This window comes from Nematostella vectensis, chromosome 2 (genome assembly GCF_932526225.1).
Source record: "Nematostella vectensis chromosome 2, jaNemVect1.1, whole genome shotgun sequence".
Lineage (NCBI taxonomy): Eukaryota > Metazoa > Cnidaria > Anthozoa > Actiniaria > Edwardsiidae > Nematostella > Nematostella vectensis.
Window position 1 is genome coordinate 19,573,521 of NC_064035.1, and position 17,610 is coordinate 19,591,130.

General features: G+C 39.0%; 2 protein-coding genes and 1 long non-coding RNA gene across 5 annotated transcripts; 2 read left to right on the forward strand and 1 right to left on the reverse strand.

The window, feature by feature from the left end:
- Positions 1 to 818: 818 nt before the first annotated feature.
- On the forward strand, positions 819 to 14,159 carry LOC5504325 (STE20/SPS1-related proline-alanine-rich protein kinase). 2 transcript variants are annotated; one of them, XM_032372609.2, is made up of 18 exons: positions 819 to 978; positions 1,055 to 1,167; positions 2,009 to 2,117; positions 2,852 to 2,999; positions 3,585 to 3,640; positions 3,909 to 4,018; positions 6,521 to 6,622; positions 6,968 to 7,104; positions 7,552 to 7,600; positions 7,668 to 7,733; positions 9,852 to 9,965; positions 10,177 to 10,209; positions 10,445 to 10,511; positions 10,609 to 10,651; positions 11,773 to 11,825; positions 11,960 to 12,028; positions 12,115 to 12,179; positions 13,435 to 14,159. In XM_032372609.2, the coding sequence occupies exons 1-18, from the start codon at positions 912 to 914 to the stop codon at positions 13,504 to 13,506; spliced, it is 1,473 nt and encodes a 490-aa protein (XP_032228500.2). In that variant the 5' UTR covers positions 819 to 911; the 3' UTR covers positions 13,507 to 14,159. The 2 variants fall into 2 exon arrangements, with proteins under 2 accessions (XP_032228500.2, XP_032228501.2); XM_032372610.2 differs by lacking the exon at positions 10,177 to 10,209.
- On the reverse strand, positions 6,636 to 8,227 carry LOC125560981. Its single transcript, XR_007306987.1, has 3 exons — positions 8,168 to 8,227; positions 7,540 to 7,613; positions 6,636 to 7,143 (listed from the first exon to the last, which is right to left on the reverse strand). It is a non-coding gene; the product is annotated as an uncharacterized LOC125560981 (long non-coding RNA).
- A 133-nt stretch (positions 14,160 to 14,292) lies between the features above and the next one.
- Positions 14,293 to 17,043, forward strand: LOC5504326 (kielin/chordin-like protein). Of its 2 annotated transcripts, XM_048723702.1 has the most exons (5): positions 14,293 to 14,541; positions 15,007 to 15,170; positions 15,685 to 15,856; positions 16,165 to 16,359; positions 16,596 to 17,043. In XM_048723702.1, the coding sequence occupies exons 2-5, from the start codon at positions 15,054 to 15,056 to the stop codon at positions 16,706 to 16,708; spliced, it is 597 nt and encodes a 198-aa protein (XP_048579659.1). In that variant the 5' UTR covers positions 14,293 to 14,541; positions 15,007 to 15,053; the 3' UTR covers positions 16,709 to 17,043. The 2 variants fall into 2 exon arrangements, with proteins under 2 accessions (XP_048579659.1, XP_001625230.1); XM_001625180.2 differs by having other exon boundaries at positions 14,293 to 15,170.
- The last annotated feature ends 567 nt before the right edge of the window (positions 17,044 to 17,610 follow it).

The following is a 17,610-nucleotide window of genomic DNA, read 5'->3' on the forward strand; positions in this document are numbered from 1 at the left end:
TACCATCGACATTTTCGCGATTTCGCATAAATTCGCGCTAGAAAGTAAAATGCTCAAAGCGAAAAATACGAGCTTGTTGCCCCTCCCGAATGGTCTTTCAAATTTGTTGGAGACTTGCTAACCGGACAGCAGGGGGTGCACAAAAATGAAATAATTTTTGGCTAGGGCGTCGGGGACAGTTCGCGCGCCACGGGAGTAGCTCGATTACGCAAGGGTTTCCTAGCAACAAGCGCGTTGCCTAACAATTACTGCCCCTACAGCCCTTGCAAGACCACCTCGGATAGATAGAGCTCTCCGCCGCCAACTCGATGAAAGCACCTTTATTTTCTTGTGACCCTGGATGCCAGAGGTTCAAAAAAAAAAATTCAAGCCGAGAGAATGGAGAGTAGACATTACAGGAAAACGTGACGTGACGCTTCAAATATGCCTTTTACATCGAATAAGGCGGAGAATTCATCTGAGTACTTAGTAACTAATAGCAAACAAAATATCAAGTGCGACTTTTTTTAAATTGATGCAACTTCTTGTAAAGTGTCATTGAAATTTAAGTTTTTGTCCCTGAACTGATGATACACAGGGCAATGATGATCAAGGAAAAATTATCTTAAAAAGCAATAGACCATGATAGCCAAAATCTGGTCATGTGCAATTCGGCCTCAAGTTATTTGTGTTTTGAAAATCAGTCCGCAATACACGGAACCTATAGCCATTGTAAGAAATTGTGTCCTTCTCTCTATATCTGGAATTGCGCGTTTTCCAGGTTTTTCCGTCATGTCATCGGGAGACTATGGAAAGCGGACTTTCAGCCTCTATCCCAGGGATGCGGGAACGGATTTTCTCAACACAGGGAACCCGAAACCTTCCAGTCTGTTACACCCCCTGCCCTATTAGGAAGAAGCCGGCTTTCCAAAATGGCGTCCGGTGATGGTCGTGGATGGCCAAATACGAAAGATGACTACAAACTACAAGAAGTCATAGGTAAAAAAGGGTAGAATACTGGCTTGAAACTGAAAGAAGTTATGCTAAGTTACCCTCCGTGTGATTTTTGTTTCAGGTTATGGCGCCACGGCGGTCGTGCAGGCTGCTATTTGCGAGTCGAAGAACGAGAGAGTTGCAATCAAGAGGATCGATTTGGAGAAATGTGGAGCTAGTATTGACGAAATGATGGTAATGGTCGCTCTCTCCGTCCTCAGTTTACATTATACCTACCACTCAACTATGTTTATGGGGGCAAAAGCCGTGTAAAGTGAAGTAAATTTGTGTATTTGGTAACCAAATTTTAGATTCACTTTTCTATCAAGCTTGTCATAAAAAATGTCAGTCCAGCTTTGATTAGTTTGGAAACGCAGTTTTGATAATTTTTTGACCACGTGAAAGTCTGTTAAAGCTCTTTGACTATACTTACTGGTGATACCTTATATTAATTTTCCCTGTTGTGCCTATTGACTTTAAGATATTTCACAGTACTAGAAAAATATCTGTGCTCCCCATTCATTTTTTGATAGTCGTTGAAAATTTTCAAACCTTTACCATAGGCTTGCAACTTTTGAAACGTTACAAGAGGAACAAGAGGAATCTACTGTTGGCTTATAGAAATCCATTTGGAGTTTAATGAAATTTTAGTTTTATTCATTAATTTTTATTAATTTTAACTTCAGTTAATCACATCAAATATATAATATTACATTTTAACATTACTTTTTTCCTTTACTTTTTTGATTTCCTGTCTTTTCTGCTCTGAAAACTCTTGTCGCCTTCTTCCTTGAATCATTTTGGTTTCCCTTGAGGTTTCAAGCCAAAAGGGTTTTACTGTATTTATTATACAAATAAGTAAAATGCCAAATATTTTATCTCAAGAAAATACCCACAATTAATGACAATTAAAAAGCCTGAGGAAGTACAGAATATAAGTGGAACTCAATAATTTTTTTTTTTTTTATAATTGTAATCCTTTTGAGTGTTGGTATTGGCTGATGGTAACCATACAGTATGTATTTTTTTTCTGCAGAAAGAGATTCATGCAATGAGTCAGTGCAACCATGAGAATGTTGTCAATTACTACACCTCTTTTGTTGTGCGTCAAGAGCTCTGGATTGTCATGAGACTTCTTAATGGAGGTAACTGCAGTTGTACTCACTTTGTATAATTTGATTTTAGTATTGCTAGGTTTACAATAATCATTTTACAGAGGGGTTTTCAAAGGTTATTAGATAAAGATCAACTCATATCCTTAATTTATCTCTATCATCCATTTTCAATGCCTGTTAAAGCCTTTGAAACTTCTCAGGCAGCTACAACAGTCTCGTACCAGGATTTTTTTTTTGAAGTGGACCTAATTTTCCAGGGGGCTGGGGAGGGGGATGGAGTGAGTTCTCTAATAAAAATCTGACTGCCACCGAAAGAACAAAAAAGGGAATTTTTTATGCCTTTGGACTATCTTCATGGGATGTTTATTATCGGATTTGTCTACAAAAAAGTCTGACTTACAGATTTATGGCAAACCAGATGGATCTAGCTTATGCTTCTACAAATAGCACGTCTATTGAGAACTGGAAGTGGACTTTCAGCTGTTGTAAGGGTGCGTTCGCACCCCCTGCACCCCCTCCCTGAATATGGGCCTGTACAATGTATTGTTGTACATTTGTAACCAGGCAGTAGAAATTCTGCAAATGCCTCTCAATAATTGCTTATATTTTACTGATGAAAACATCAATGCAGTACATTATTGGAAGGGTGCTTTGTTGCCTTCAAAGTTGGTAAACTCGCTTGATAATGAACTCACAGTCAACCCCTAGTGTAAACCCCCTAGTGTAAACCCTTGTAAACTCACTTACTCAACAAAAATTCACAGGTTCAATGCTAGATGTGATCAAGCAGAGAATCAAGCAACAGCCAGGCCTTGTAGATGAAGGTGTCTTGGAGGAAGATATCATTGCTACTGTGCTAAGGGAGGTGCTCAAGGGACTGGAATACTTCCACAAGAATGGATTAATTCACAGGTTAGTTGGAATTCTTGCTAGGAATTTTTTTGGTTTGTTTACATTAATATTTTAAAAGTTTTGTTAACAACTAAACCTAGCAGGTAATTGACTAAAACAATAATTGTTGATTTACAGTGGTCTAATTTTGAGCAAGTATAGGGAATGACATTAAACTACTATAGCTCCAAGCATGGTGAAGTGGGAGGGGCAACCTTTAAAAATCTCATTATTTCTTAGTAACAGTTGTTTTGTGTAAGTCATATTTTTAGTATATTTAATGTGTATAAAAAATCCCCCTAGAAAGTTGGCCTTTCACTCTCATCACAGTGAGGAATATAAGAAATTTTCTGCACTTTCCTCCATTATACCACCTTAAAGAGTAAAATAGCTGGTATTGAATTTTATTTTTTTACTACATTTTGAGAATTGCCAGGTTCTGCTGCTTCCTTGCAGTCTTAAAGATATGTGAAGGCTGAAATACCTTGCAAGCAAATACATATTCCTTGTTTGCCCTGATAGTCTTGACACTCTCTTGGTAGATGTGTGAAGGCTAAAATGCCTTGTTTGCAGTCTTGCTCTGATACAGTCTAAATTCCTTTGTAGAGATGTGAAGGCTGGTAACATTCTTTTGGCCACAGACGGATCAGTACAACTAGCTGGTATGCCATTCTTTGTGCAGATAAAATAACTTAATGGAGTGCTTGGTATTCATACTATGTCAGGGCTTTCATTAAGCCCTGGCGGCCGGCAGAAGCGCCAGCTATTTTCCACTGAGCGCCGGCTACTTTTTTTTAAAGTCTTGAACTAAAAAGATAAAATAACTTCCAACCCCTACTTATCAATCTCCACCGCCTACTCTGAAAGTTAATGAAAGCCCTGTATGTAAATAAAAAAGTAGTGTTGTGGCTATGTTTTATTCTACTTTAGACTTTGGAGTGAGCTCTGCAATCAGTGATTATGGTGACCGTACAAAGCCAAAGATGAGGAAGACATTTGTAGGTACCCCTTGCTGGATGGCTCCTGAAGTGATGGAACAGGTAACGCATCATTATAGCGATGCTCCCTTCCCCTCCCTTAACAGAAAGCTGTGTTTTGTTATTAATAATTTCCCAAAAAAACCTTTTTGCTTGTTCTGGCACCCATTTTTACCAAATCATGACTCAACACTTGCTCTGTTTTATTAATGATACTGTAGACCCAAATGACTTCATTTCGGGTGAATTTTTTTAGTATCTTATTTGATGATGATTTTTCGATTTCAACAAAAAATAATCAAAATCTTAAATACTACGCTTGGTATTCAAGAAAAAACAAATTTAAACAAGTGTTGTGTTATTCTTGACGGGCGTCAATAATCCTTTAATCCTGTTTACTTAGCTCCATGTCCAGCAATCAAGATCCGGGCAACTTAATTAGCATACACATGTATCAGTATTATTATCGACATTCTTTTCACGTTTCTTTGAGATTCTTTCTTATTTTCATTGGGTACCTATGAAGAAGGCTAAGTGAGGCAGAAAGCCCAAAACAGAGCGAAATTCCAAAAAGTTTGGCGTACATAAACAAATTCGCCTTGTTGAAAGTGACAAGGGCTCGTGATACGACCAATAACAACCTTCAACAAGCAAAGCTACCAATAAAAGCGATCACACAGAAGACATTGTTTCCCTTTCCTAGGGCATTTCCCGCACGCATTTGTTTGTTTTTCTTGTTTCCTGACGTTTTTTTTTTCTGTGCAAGCAAGCTTGGGTCTTGCCATCTTGCTTTGCTTGCATGACTAGCTTTGATATTTGAGTGGCTAAGGGTTTTCCAGCTTCGCCTAAGCATGCAGTGTGATTGGATGCTATACTTGGCTCTATTTGCTCTTTGTCTGTCTTTAATGTCACACTGCTTCCAATGTTTACACAACTTCAAACTCTGATATCTTGCAATCAAATTTCACCCAAAAAAACATTTTGGTCGGACGATTAGGGTAATTACGGGTAATTAGGGTCTACGGTATCCTTAAAAAAGAAATAAACTAAAAGATTAAATCTAATGTTGGTCAATACTGTATTGGTAATTCAAAGTGATGTTTTTCTTTAATCTAAAACATTAAAATCTCAACGTCCTATTGTTTATATTCCTAAAAAAATGCAATACTTAGATGGAAAGACATTTCTGAGGGAAGTCATGACTTTGAACTGTGCTTGTGTGCTTGCTTTGCACGAAGTGTAAGCATGGCTACACCCGTACCCATTAGCAGCTAGCAGATAAAAAGGAAGTTTAAAGGGCAGCCATGTCTTTTGTGCTATATTTGCATGATGTACTGTATACACCTATCTCAAGAAAGGTTGCACATTTGTTATCACAGATGTGTGTCATCCTATTTTAGACAGGCGGGAGATTTATAATATGGCAGCCATCAACATTATACTCAAAGTTCTTCAGGCTAACAAAAAGTCTGTCATTGACAGCTAAAGAATTATGGAAGTGAAAAAGTTCAGAAATGTTAGTGAGTGGAAACCACTTCTTTTTTCGCAACACAGTAGAAAATTTGCAGAAGAAAACCTGGACATTGTTTTTTACTGGGATCCTGGAAAGACTAGAAAGACCAGTGAAACTGTGGCCGTATTTTCTTGTGATTTATTTTGTCTTAGAAGATAAAAATGATCAGAAATCACGTTTTTAAACGAAAAATCAACTGACGGTACATTAGCCTTTTTGAGCGATAACAAAGAACATAACAAAAATTGATTATTTTATTGTTGATGAGAGAAGACATTTAAGTGTATGTTCATGCATGAGGCTGGAAGTGCACGTTTGTCGTAGTAAAAACTTTGCAAAATCAGACTCGTCCAAAAACACCACCAGCATATCTGGGTCAAAGATAAGGATGTTTGCCCAGTAATCAGCTCTCAGTTCTTTTTTTCTTTGTAGAGCTATCTGTCTAATCTAAAATTTGATAGAATTAATTAAAATATTTTGCAAGTAGACTTCTAAATGACTAAAATTACAGATATCACATCAACTTAGATAGAGCAAACTCAGAGTCTGTGCTTCTGTAGATGATGTCAGCTATCTTAGCTAAAATCAAAGCCGGATTTTCTTAGATCAACCATAGCACAATTACCACTTCATGTTCCTGAAACTTCAAGTTCTCAACTCGTCTTTTCTACGAATTGTGAATCTATGCTACCAGATTTTGCAAATATTGCCACAGTTTTCACTTTGACGCCCCCACACTCAATAAAACCCCACACTTCATCAATGGAAAAGCCTAGTAAAAAAATAACCCAAATAAACCTCTACCTAAGATCTTGGGACTATAAAGAAGCAGGCATTTTTAGAATTGTCTGAAACACAGCTAACTTCTCACATGGTGCCCCGCGGGTTGCGGCACACACATCTGCGATAACCGAAGTGCAACCTTTTTTGGAATAGGCCTATTATACACATGGCTGCACCCATACATATGATTAGTATCTAGCAGGTAAAAGGGAGTTATAGGAACAGTAATGACTGTAATACAAGCTGTGTTTTGTTTGCCTGGAGAGCAGGTACATGGCTACAATCACAAGGCTGACATCTGGAGTTTTGGAATCACCGCCATAGAGCTAGCTACTGGCACAGCTCCCTATGCTAAATTCCCAGCAATGAAGGTGGGTAAAGACGTTTTGTGACAAAAGGTTTAATGTTACACAATACTTGCCTATACTTGACTAATTGATTGTAAACTGTTGCATAACCTCAATTGTACATTTACCTTCAAACTATTTTAAAACAACAGTTTCTAATTGTTTACATCTAGAACCCTAACATGCATTATTGTCCATTTTGAGGCTGATGTACCTAAGCTTCTTGTAGGCCCATATTTAAGTCAAATTCTTGGCTGTGAAACAAATAGATTCTAATCATGTCTTGACCAGGAATCAAACCTGTTTCAGCAGAGAGTGGAGGACCCATGCAATGGTATACATAATTCTTCTGTGTTCTTGTTTGTGTAGGTCTTGATGCTAACTCTCCAGAATGATCCACCCAGAATGGAGACATGTGCTGACGGGTCAACCAGAGATTACAAAAAGTACTCCAAAGTCTTCAAGAAAATGGTTTCTCTTTGCCTTCAGAAGGAACCAGCAAATAGGTATAAGAAACAGCAGCCTTGTCTTACTGGTCGTCTTACCTATGCAGGAACATATATAGGTATTATTACTACTCTGGGAACTACAATGTGATATGCCAAGCCTGAAGAGAGGATCAGTTTAATGTATGAGGCTTGCTGAATGACCTCCCTTATAATAAACATTTACCAAAAGCTTTTCTGGCTCTCACATGTACATACATTACATACATACAGTAAGTCATTACAGTAAGCACTGTGTGAGAGAGTGAAGGGGCATTCTTATACCCTACAGAAACAGGGATATTGGTTATTTATGTTAAAAAAAAAATTGAAGAACATTTTGTAAATAAAATTAAATTAAATAAAAAAATTCAATGCTCTATTTACTACCAACTTTAGGTGTTTGTAGTGTTTTTACTGAGATAAGTGAAGTAAAAAGGGTCTTTACTCTATTACCTCTAACTCCAGACCAGATGCCAATGAGCTTCTCAAGAATCCATTCTTCAAAAAGGCTAAGGTAAGTTTGTAAACTGCAATCCAATTAATAACATTGGCCACAAGTTACGAATGATGTTTTTTTACAGGGAAAGGACTATCTGAGCGAAGCCTTAGTTCCTCTGATGCCCCCCCTTGGTGAACGCTCACAAAAGGTTTGTGTGGCTATATGCAGCACTATAACTTAAATATAGACAATTCTATTCATTTAACTAATTAGATAATTTAAATTCTACTCCAAACTCTGTGTGTACTCACTTAATTCTAGTCCATCCCAATTTGAGTGATACTTTATTTTTTGCCGCACCTATTTTGTGAAATTTTGATTATCATGAAATTAAAGTGACATGAAATTTGAGTGAAATAAGCTATTAAAACGGCTAATAAAACAAGCTGTGCCCTCTAATAGAATGCTGTCAGTCTAATCAGGTCTTCTGGAATTACGCGCTTGTGCGGAAGCGCGTAATTTGGCTTTTTCCGTGTAATCCGCGTTATCCACAAATTTCCGCGTAATCCCGCGTAATTTGGCTATATTCTGAAAGACAAAACATTTAATTGCACAGCTGATGTGTTCTTTTAGGGTTCTTACCTCTATTTCTCGTAAAAAAAGAGAGATATTCTTCGTAAGAGTGCGATATTTCGAACTGAATTTCGAAAACAAAAAAAATGACTAGGCGTTCTTTGCTAAACCGCGAAGGCCTAGGACTAATAACAAAATACCTTTTTTAATTGGCTGGTGGCTAGGAGCCAATGAAAACTTGCCTAAGATATTTTCATCAAAAAATTAACCTTTTCAAGTTATTTCGTGCTTTCCTTCGGTACAAAATGTAGTTTGGGCGTAACAGTTGATATTCCGTGTAATTTAGCACGTAATTTAGTAAAGAATCACGCAAAATTTTGATTTTTAAAGGAAAATGTATTGCAAAATCCCACGTAATTTAGCGCGTAATGATTGATTTTCCGTGTAATTTAGCGCGTAATTTAGCAAAGAATCTTGTGTACTTTTGAGTTTTTTTCTACGTAATTTCAGAAGCCCTGTCTAATGGAATGTTTTGAATCTAATAAAATGATGTGAGTGTATTAAAGGTTAAAGGGAGTTTAGGAGGGAAGATGCAGTTTGTGGGTTGAGCTTTAGACAGTGTCTAATGTGTCACCCTCCCCTCTTCCCCCTTTTGCCCCCTTCTCCTCCCCTCTTCCCCCATTTGCCCCCTTCTCCTCCCCTCTTCCCCCATTTGCCCCCTTCTCCTCCCCTCTTCCACCTTTTGCCCCCTTCTCCTCCCCTCTTCCCCCTTTTGCCCCCTTCTCCTCCCCTCTTCCCCCTTTTGTCCCCTTCTCCTCCCCTCTTCCCCCATTTGCCCCCTTCTCCTCCCCTCTTCCCCCATTTGTCCCCTTCTCCTCCCCTCTTCCCCCATTTGTCCCCTTCTCCTCCCCTCTTCCCCCTTTTGCCCCCTTCTCCTCCCCTTTTCCCCCTTTGGCCCCCTTTCTCCTCCCCTCTTCCCCCTTTTGCCCCCTTCTCCTCCCCTCTTCCCCCATTTGCCCCTTCTCCTCCCCTCTTCCCCCTTTTGCCCCCTTCTCTTCCCCTCTTCCCCATTTGTCCCCTTCTCCTCCCCTCTTCCCCCTTTTGCCCCCTTCTCCTCCTCCCCCTTTTGCCCCCTTCTCCTCCCCTCTTCCCCCTTTTGCCCCCTTCTCCTCCCCTCTTCCCCCTTTTTGACCCCTTCTCCTCCCCTCTTTCCCTTTTTGACCCCTTCTCCTCCCCTCTTCCCCCATTTGCCCCCTTCTCCTCCCCTCTTCCCCCTTTTGCCCCCTTCTCCTCCCCTCTTCCTTTTTTCGCCCCCTTCTCCCCTCTCCCCCTTTTGCCCCCTTCTCCTCCCCTCTTCCCCCATTTGCCCCCTTCTCCTCCCCTCTCCCTCTTTTGCCCCCTTCTCCTCCCCTCTCCCTCTTTTGCCCCCTTCTCCTCCCCTCTTCCCCCATTTGTCCCCTTCTCCTCCCCTCTTCCCCTTTTTGCCCCCTTCTCCTCCCCTCTTCCCCCTTTTGCCCCCTTCTCCTCCCCTCTTCCCCTTTTTGCTCCCCTCTCCCCCTTTTGCCCCCTTCTCCTCCCCTCTTCCCCCATTTGCCCCCTTCTCCTACCCTCTTCCCCCATTTGCCCCCTTCTCCCCTCTCCCCCTTTTGCCCCCTTCTCCTCCCCTCTCTTTCTTTTCCTGCTGGATGCATTTTAAAGTTAGAAGTAAATGTCTTAGAGTTACATATTTGTATACAAATCCTTTTTGCAACAGGTTAAGCGTGTACCTGGGTCAAGCGGTAGACTGCATCGCACAGAAGATGGTGAATGGGAGTGGTCTGATGACGAGGGAGAGAAGGATGGAACGGAGGTAGATACAGATGACGAGGTGAGAAATGAACACTGCTAAATTGAACTCACATCAACTCCCTGGTGACTAATTTTCATCATTTCTTCTCAGATAACTTCCTGTTAACTTGAACCTTTCTATTTCTTGGGGGTTTGAGTGGCCAGGGTTCTACTGTACACTGAATCGATATAAAATGTGAATCCCTTATCCTTTATAAGCTATAAGCTAAAACTAAGCTGACCTTTAACAGATTTTAAAAGATGGTGCTGAGCCTACTCCTGAGGTGTGTATAGTTGTTCGTGTGTATTTTTTATCAACATACTAGTTTATTTATTAATCTATGTTAAGTGAAATTGTGTTAATTTATTCAGTAATGCGTTTAACCTGAGCTTTCTCATTTTTCGTTAAATTAACTGTACTTAATCTAATGTTAATAAATTCAAGTGTGTGAATCTATTTCCTGTTGAAGGAATACTAGTAATTGGTGATTGTTTCTTCTTACTGTACTGTATTTGTAGGTAACGCAAGCCCAAGAATCAAGCCCACCTCTACCGGACATTCAAGTAGAACCCTCCAGCACTCAAGGTGAGTATGCATCTTGTTACATCACTCTAGTTCTACTACATATGGAATTAGGCCCTAAAACAAGCTGTACTGGTGTTATGGTCTTATTTATTTTCAGGTAAATCCGCCCCTGCACAGTTAGATTTAACATTAAGACTAAGGTGAATATAAAATTGGTCTTTGATTTCTATGCTTTGCTTTCATGCCCGTTTTTTCTCCAATCTTTTTTTTTTAAGTAAGTAAGCAATTAGATTTTTGAAAAATGGACATTTCAAGCGCCGACTTTGCTCTTGTTTTGTTGCTTCGCTTTGGATATTGTTCGATTCATTTCGTTGTACTTTTTGCATTTTTCCCGTGCTAACCTTGCACAGAGACGTCCCTTCCTTAAGCAGCTAGAGTAACCTGCCTTCCTCTTTTTTCCTAAAAGATTTCATGAATGACCATTCAGGAGTTCATAAGCAGCCAGCCGTAGAAGATTAGCACGGGAAGAATTTGAAAAGAAGAAGTTATAAAATCATGAAACGAAGCAATTTGTCTAAACGAAGAGCCAGCGCAAAGTCGGCGTTTGAAATGCCCATTTTCAAAAATATAATCGCTTACTTACAACCGTTTAATGGATCTCAAAGTTAACCATAATGTTTCTTAATATCTTAATTTTATTCTACGAAAACGACAAATAAATTAATCGGGGAAATTTTACATGGCGGCTAAAAAAGCAAAAAAAGGTCATTTTCTTCATTTTGAAAGTATTAAACAGTCAACGGAATGGACCCTTATAGTTACGATTAAGAAAAATGCTTGCATATTTGGTATGTTATTAGAAATAAAAGGTAGCTAAATAACAATGGTAAAAATCCTTGCCCGCGTATGAACTATATCAGGGGCGAATTTCAGAGTAGATAAACAACATTGACTGAAAATAAAAATGCGTAAATATCTCAGAATTCCTCTAATAGATTTTAATAAAACTTCCTCTAAGTGTCCTCTAAGGCCTATAATGTACAATATCCTACAGCCTATTTGTTTAATAAAATCCCTGTAGCGAACAGCTCTTCGCGAATAGTGAATTTAACGGGTTCATCGTTCCGTTGCCATAGAAACAGCAATGTAAACACATGTAATGTTTTTATAAAGTTCATCCCTAGTTACAAATAGTTTGATGATCCGATTCCTGGAGCAGAAGATACAAGTTGTGATTGACAGGATGGTTGGGAATTTGGGAAACTTTATCGATTAAATGTAGTTTAGGTGAATAACTAAACACGTTTATTTGTTTCTTTAGAAATGAGAAGAAAGAACTCAATGACATAAGATTCGACTTCACATTTGGCAAAGGTACAGCTTTCTTCTTCTGGGCTTTCAACAATAGTCATTTCCCTTCTTGGTTAATCCAAATGTTTGAGTCTAGAAATCCTGTGATTGCGTGGGCGTGTTGTTGTGTCCAAAATGACCCTCATTTTGTCGTTCAGATACTGCTGAGGGCGTTGCCCAGGAGCTGGTGTCCGCCGGTCTCATAGATGGTCAAGACTTGGTCATAGGTATTTTTTTAATGAACGTGTTCCCTTATGAAGTCTTACAAGCACCTGGGGCACATAAAGATGACTTTGCTTTTATTTGCTTTCAGTCGCTGCAAATTTACAGAAGGTAGTGGATGAACCCCCAGAGAGCAAATTCTTAACGTTTCCGTTGGTACGTTATCCATATGACTTGTATTGTATTTAGGAGCAGAACAGCGGATCATTTGTGGTTTATAAAAATAATGGAAAAAAAGCCCTGCAACTCAATATGACAAAAAAATCCTATGGATCATAAGGAAAAGGCCTTTGAAAAGAGGCCTCTAAAAACCTGCTGACTTGAATTCACCCCCCCCCCCCCCTTCTCTCCCACCTCAAAAGTCAAATGATCCAACCATTGTATTTATATAAATTGGCCCCACCGCGTGTTGCGGTATAGGGGGTATCTATTTATTAGTGTATCAGATAGGGGGGCAGACATTAGTGTATCAGAAGGGGGGGGGCAGGCTGAATAGGCCATCCCCGGGCCATGCCACTGTGTGGCGTGAAATTGACAACCCCCGCTACCACGAAAACACAACCCGAGATAGTCCCTCACTTTAAAAAATTCCCCTGCCCAACAAAGCGCTTCAATGCAATGTAGTCTATCATAGAAATTGTCTAAAGGACCGAATTTTATCATTGACAAATCTCTCTCAAATTCTACGGTTGATTGTTGAAATATTGTAAAAAAAGGTAAATGTTCTAAAAGGTAGTGTTATTCAAAATGTTACAACTAATTGAACATAGCCAAACCAAATTTGGTATGAGTTACTGTACACAATTGGCGGTAGTATTTGCAAAAACTCGGGTAATTTAAGGCTGACATGAACGCTTTTCGAACGGGCTGAGCTTCGCAGTCAATTTTTCGGGTCGAAATTCTAAATATAAATCTCACTATTTTCCCTTTCACAAAGACTGTAGTACCACATATTGAGCTGAGTTTGGGAATATCCTCAAAAAGCTAACACTCAATTTTGCTTCAGTCTCAAATAAGTGCAGAAAATGTTGTTTACTTTTTAAGTGCTACTCATTATTGCGTATTGATACAAATACATTTTTCAAATGTGTGCACTCTCCATACATTAAGTCGTCTTTAGTAAAAAAATCTAGGGCAATCGCATAAACTTTGACGCTTCTGTGCGAAGTTTAAAATTGATGACGCGCTCAGTTTGTGGTCTGTTGATTAACGCGCGAGCGACCTTAACCGTTAGGAGAAAATAGTACCCCAAATTCAAATAAAATTGATTTTTTTTCCTTTAAAGTTAAATTGTTTAGATATGCATATAATAATAATTCTTTCTCTTAAAAACGATACAGCTCTAACAATTATTGTTCAACCGTATGTTAAATAATGTAAACCGTGTGTTCACGTTTGGTTTCCTTTTCAGAAATCCTCCGGCACCAGCGAAACACCAGACGAAAAAGCCCTCATCGGCTTTGCACAACTCACAATACACTAGCCGCTAGACCTGCGAAATAACGCGAATTACTAAAAATGTCGGTACTATTATCTAGCATTTTTATATGAATACACGCTGATTGCGTGTTATAGGAAACTACTGTTTGTTGGAGGAGGAGTGCTGGTGACAAACTTCGAGTAGGCAAATTTGGAATCGGTCAAAGTACTCTTGATTAACAAGAGATTTTTTCCGGGGTATCCGGGGTATCCAGTGACTACCCTCAGGCGGCAAGAAAATGTTGATGAAAAACCGGTGTCTTGACTTTGCCTGCATTAAATGAGAAAATTATTGTGAAATAGAACAAAACTCACTGATCTGCACGATATAAATGACGCAATACCAGGATATAAAATCTTCCCCATTTCATTCTGTTCTAAGATGATTCTAGCTGCCTAAGATGTTGGTTTTTTAATTCCCGTTTTAAAACATAACTGTATCCAGGATATCTTTCCATAAATTTGACAATGTTACAACAGTGTATTTCTCAAAAACTATAAAAGAATTTCCCTGAGAGTAATTAAATTGTTTTTTAAGAGTCAATGGTTACGACCCGAGTGTATAAGAACTCCGGAAAAGTAAAAAAGATGTTTCAAAGAGAACGATGTTAATTGAAAAATGGAAAATGAAAAAATAAAATGGCGAAATAGACTGCACAATATTGTATTTATCTTAGCCTATTTTTCTATGGATACCGGGTACTGTTTGTTATACCCCACCATGAGAATCCTTTATCTGGTCTCCTATACTCTTCGCCCGCAAGGGGCACGAGTCTACACCATGCTCAAAGATCCAGCGTACTTTGCGAGCGCTCTCAAAAGTCATAATTTCCGGGCAGGATTTTCGTGGGTGGGGCCCTGGATCCTCTAGCATGGCCTACCACTAAAAAGACAAAAAAGATCTGCTTGCAAGTATAATTGGCTTAGCAAGGTGATTCCTTGAATAACCCTTTGAAGCTGTCAAGCCGTTCTTATGATATCAATGGGATGCCCACTTGTTTTTGATCTGACCGTTTTCATTTAGCAGTTAATATAAAAGGTAATTTTCTCTACCTACGGATTGAAACACAAAAAGCCTAAACAACGAAAAAACAACAATTTGTGAGAAAATAGCTGATCGATCGTGTGTAGTTTTTTCTATCTTTATTTTTCGTCTTTTTTGTAGTTCTCCCGGAAGACGACATGCATTTGCTTTCTTGTAACGACCAATGTACACTTGTTATGTATTTTTCACACCTCTAAGCGCAATATTAAGATAGGACCTCCTTCAGACGCGTTAATAACCTAGTGTCACAACCAGTTGGCATGTGAGTAACACTTCGTATTCCCCCCTTGAAATAAGCTGTTAGAACAAACGTCACAATGAAAAACAGCGTATCGGCAAAGTGAATAGAAACCTACAAATTCTTTCATTTACAAAGGACACTCAATAGAAAACATTGTTCATAAAATAAGAAATATACCTATTGAGATTTTATTGTATTTATCATCTTTTTATTGAGAGGATCGTGACGTTGAGTCAGTAGTTGACTTAGAGCCTGGTCCGACAAGATGTCGACTTTCATCCACACTTTGCTGGTGGCTGTTGCATTTACTGCATTCCTGAAAACGAGCAGTGGAAAAGACAAGATAACTGCATTCCTGAAAAAGATCAGTGGAAAAGACAAGGTAACTGAGGTGTTACTGTTAACTGTACTATTGGAAATCGCTATATTGTCTTGTAGCGCTAAACACTATACATGGCTAGATTGTGCGGTGTTTCTTCTTAAAACTTAACATTGAAAAAAAGAAGACAAAAATGAAATAATGTTAAATTTGAAGAAGGGTATAGGTTTTGTTATAGTCTTGTTGCTTTTCAATTTTCATGGTAACAATTTCTTGCATTTTTTTGTAGATCGATCGTCTTTATCTAGCAAGTTGCCTAAAAGTAGTCCCATTTACGGACTTTCTTTGTTTCTAAGTAAAAAATAATAAATTTATTATCGCTCGTTATTATAGTCGTCTGTTCAAAATTTTGGCACTGGTGTTCGTAAATATAAGCTTACGATGAAAAAAAAGGGTCGAGTGAAAAAAATGGGTAGAGAAAAAAAGGGAAAAATTGGTTGTAAAAATAATACTTGGGTAGCGAAACGAAAATATCTCAGTACATTCGAGATAAATTAACGTTTAATTATTCACAAAGATCTGTACCTACAATGGGATAGAATATGGTGACAAGGCAATGGTGGATAAGGGAGACCCCTGCCTCGAGTGCTATTGCCGAAGAGGGACAATCTCCTGCTCGAAGACAATCTGTGTGGATCAAGAAGGATGTGCGAGCCTTGTCGACGATGGCGCCTGCTGTCCACGATGCGGTAAATCCAGGTTCAACCAGCGCCACATTTTTGGCAAAAAGAGACGCCATTTATTGTTGGTTTTTAATTTCTGCGATGAAAGAATTGGAAAAATAATAAGATTCAAAGCAATGCTTGCAAATGTTTCTATAAGCCCGAAGGGGCCTAGCGACGGCTCGAATATAGAGTCTAGCTTGCATGGCCGAAAAAAAAACACTGACCATGCTTTATACCCATTGGTAATGTTGGTCGAAAGAAGGACACGCAAAAAACGCGTTCTATTGCTTAGTCGCCATTTTTTATTTACTCATTTTGTGTTTTATCAACAGAGTGCAGAGATAGTGCAGGTAATTTGCACCAAAAAGAAAATAAATGGCAAAATGTTGTGGACAACACGTGCTATGATTGCAAGTGTGGAAAAGATATGACGGCCAGGTGCAAAAAGACCAAGGAGAAATGCGAGCCCTGCAAGGCTGGTCAGACGGAGGTCTTCTTTAAGAATCGATCCTGCCCGGCTTGTAGAGGTATTTTATCAAGTCATGAAAGGCGTTCAGCCAAGGGTGGGCAAGCCTTCATCGTACTCTCTTGCCCGTCTTGTAGAAGTAACATTTTATAATTCAGGTTGATGACAAGGTGTAGCAAAGGGCGGCAAGCCTTGATTATCCTTTCTTGCCCGGCTTGTAGAGGCGCATGCCTCATTTACGCGCTCAAATACCACAGGACGACCAGAATAATACCCTGTGCATTATTTTCCCAACAGAGCGTCTTGTACCATCTGGACATGTTGACCCTCCTATGAAGTTTAAAAGCTGGAAAGAGGTGGACGAATACGTCAAACTCAAGAAGGGAGGCAAATCCAAGATTTCAGGATGAATTTGGGACGTCTTTTATTGCTTATAAAAATTCTGAAAATAAGACCCTAGCCAGCATTAGCTTAAAAATTCACACACATAAGAATACATTTCTGTTTAAAATATGTCGATGAGGTAATTTGGAAAACAATGTTTTGTGGCTCATTTTCTCAATTTTAAAAGGAAAGTATATTGTTTTACTAACAGCGATAATTGGCAAGTTAAATTCTCTCAGCGAAAAAGACGGGCTTTCGATTAACAAAAACTAGATTTAATTAATGGTTTGTTGCATTTTTTGTTTGCATTGTTAGGGTTGAGGGGTACACTCATCGATAATAAAATGAATTTCAAAGTCTTGTTTTGCCTATAATATCCTCCATCTTATATCCAGTGATCCATATTTAATCAAGTGATTCCAGAACAGATTCATACACCAATTTACAAATCAAAATGAATAAATACTCCTGTTGATCATAAATTATTTATTATAATTTTTCAGCCATTACAATTGCATGTGTGTGCTTTTTTTTAAATGCATTAATGGTAACATAATTTATTGCATTGAAGCCAGTGTAAAACTAAAATGTAATTTTACAGGCCCATACCCAGGATTTTTCTTGGGGGTGGGTGGGTGCGAAATCGGTTTTTTCTTTAGGGGGGGGGGGGGGGGGGGGTGAGTTCTCTGATAAAAATCTAACACCCCCAATTAAACAAAAAGGGCATTTTTTATGTCTTTGTAGTATCTCCACAGGACGTTTAATGTCGGATTTGGCTTCATACCAGAATGATATAGCTTATGCTTTATAGTTTTTTCTACAAATATCACGTCTATTGAGAACCGAAAGTGGACCTTTGGCCGTTGTGGGGGATGTGTTCGCACCCCCTTCCCCCCCCCCCCCCCCTGGGTACGGGCCTGTTTTACCA

What these genes read in the sequence shown, in the direction of transcription:
- LOC5504325 (XM_032372609.2), top strand. Translation starts at nt 912, where the DNA reads ATGGCGTCCGGTGATGGTCGTGGATGGCCAAATACGAAAGATGACTAC. An exon ending in AAGAATGGATTAATTCACAG is followed by an intron (nt 3,000 to 3,584) that starts GTTAGTTGGAAT and finishes ATTCCTTTGTAG; the next exon opens with AGATGTGAAGGCTGGTAACA. An exon ending in TGGTCAAGACTTGGTCATAG is followed by an intron (nt 12,029 to 12,114) that starts GTATTTTTTTAA and finishes ATTTGCTTTCAG; the next exon opens with TCGCTGCAAATTTACAGAAG.
- LOC5504326 (XM_001625180.2), top strand. Translation starts at nt 15,054, where the DNA reads ATGTCGACTTTCATCCACACTTTGCTGGTGGCTGTTGCATTTACTGCA. An exon ending in AGATCAGTGGAAAAGACAAG is followed by an intron (nt 15,171 to 15,684) that starts GTAACTGAGGTG and finishes TTATTCACAAAG; the next exon opens with ATCTGTACCTACAATGGGAT. An exon ending in CGCCTGCTGTCCACGATGCG is followed by an intron (nt 15,857 to 16,164) that starts GTAAATCCAGGT and finishes TTTTATCAACAG; the next exon opens with AGTGCAGAGATAGTGCAGGT.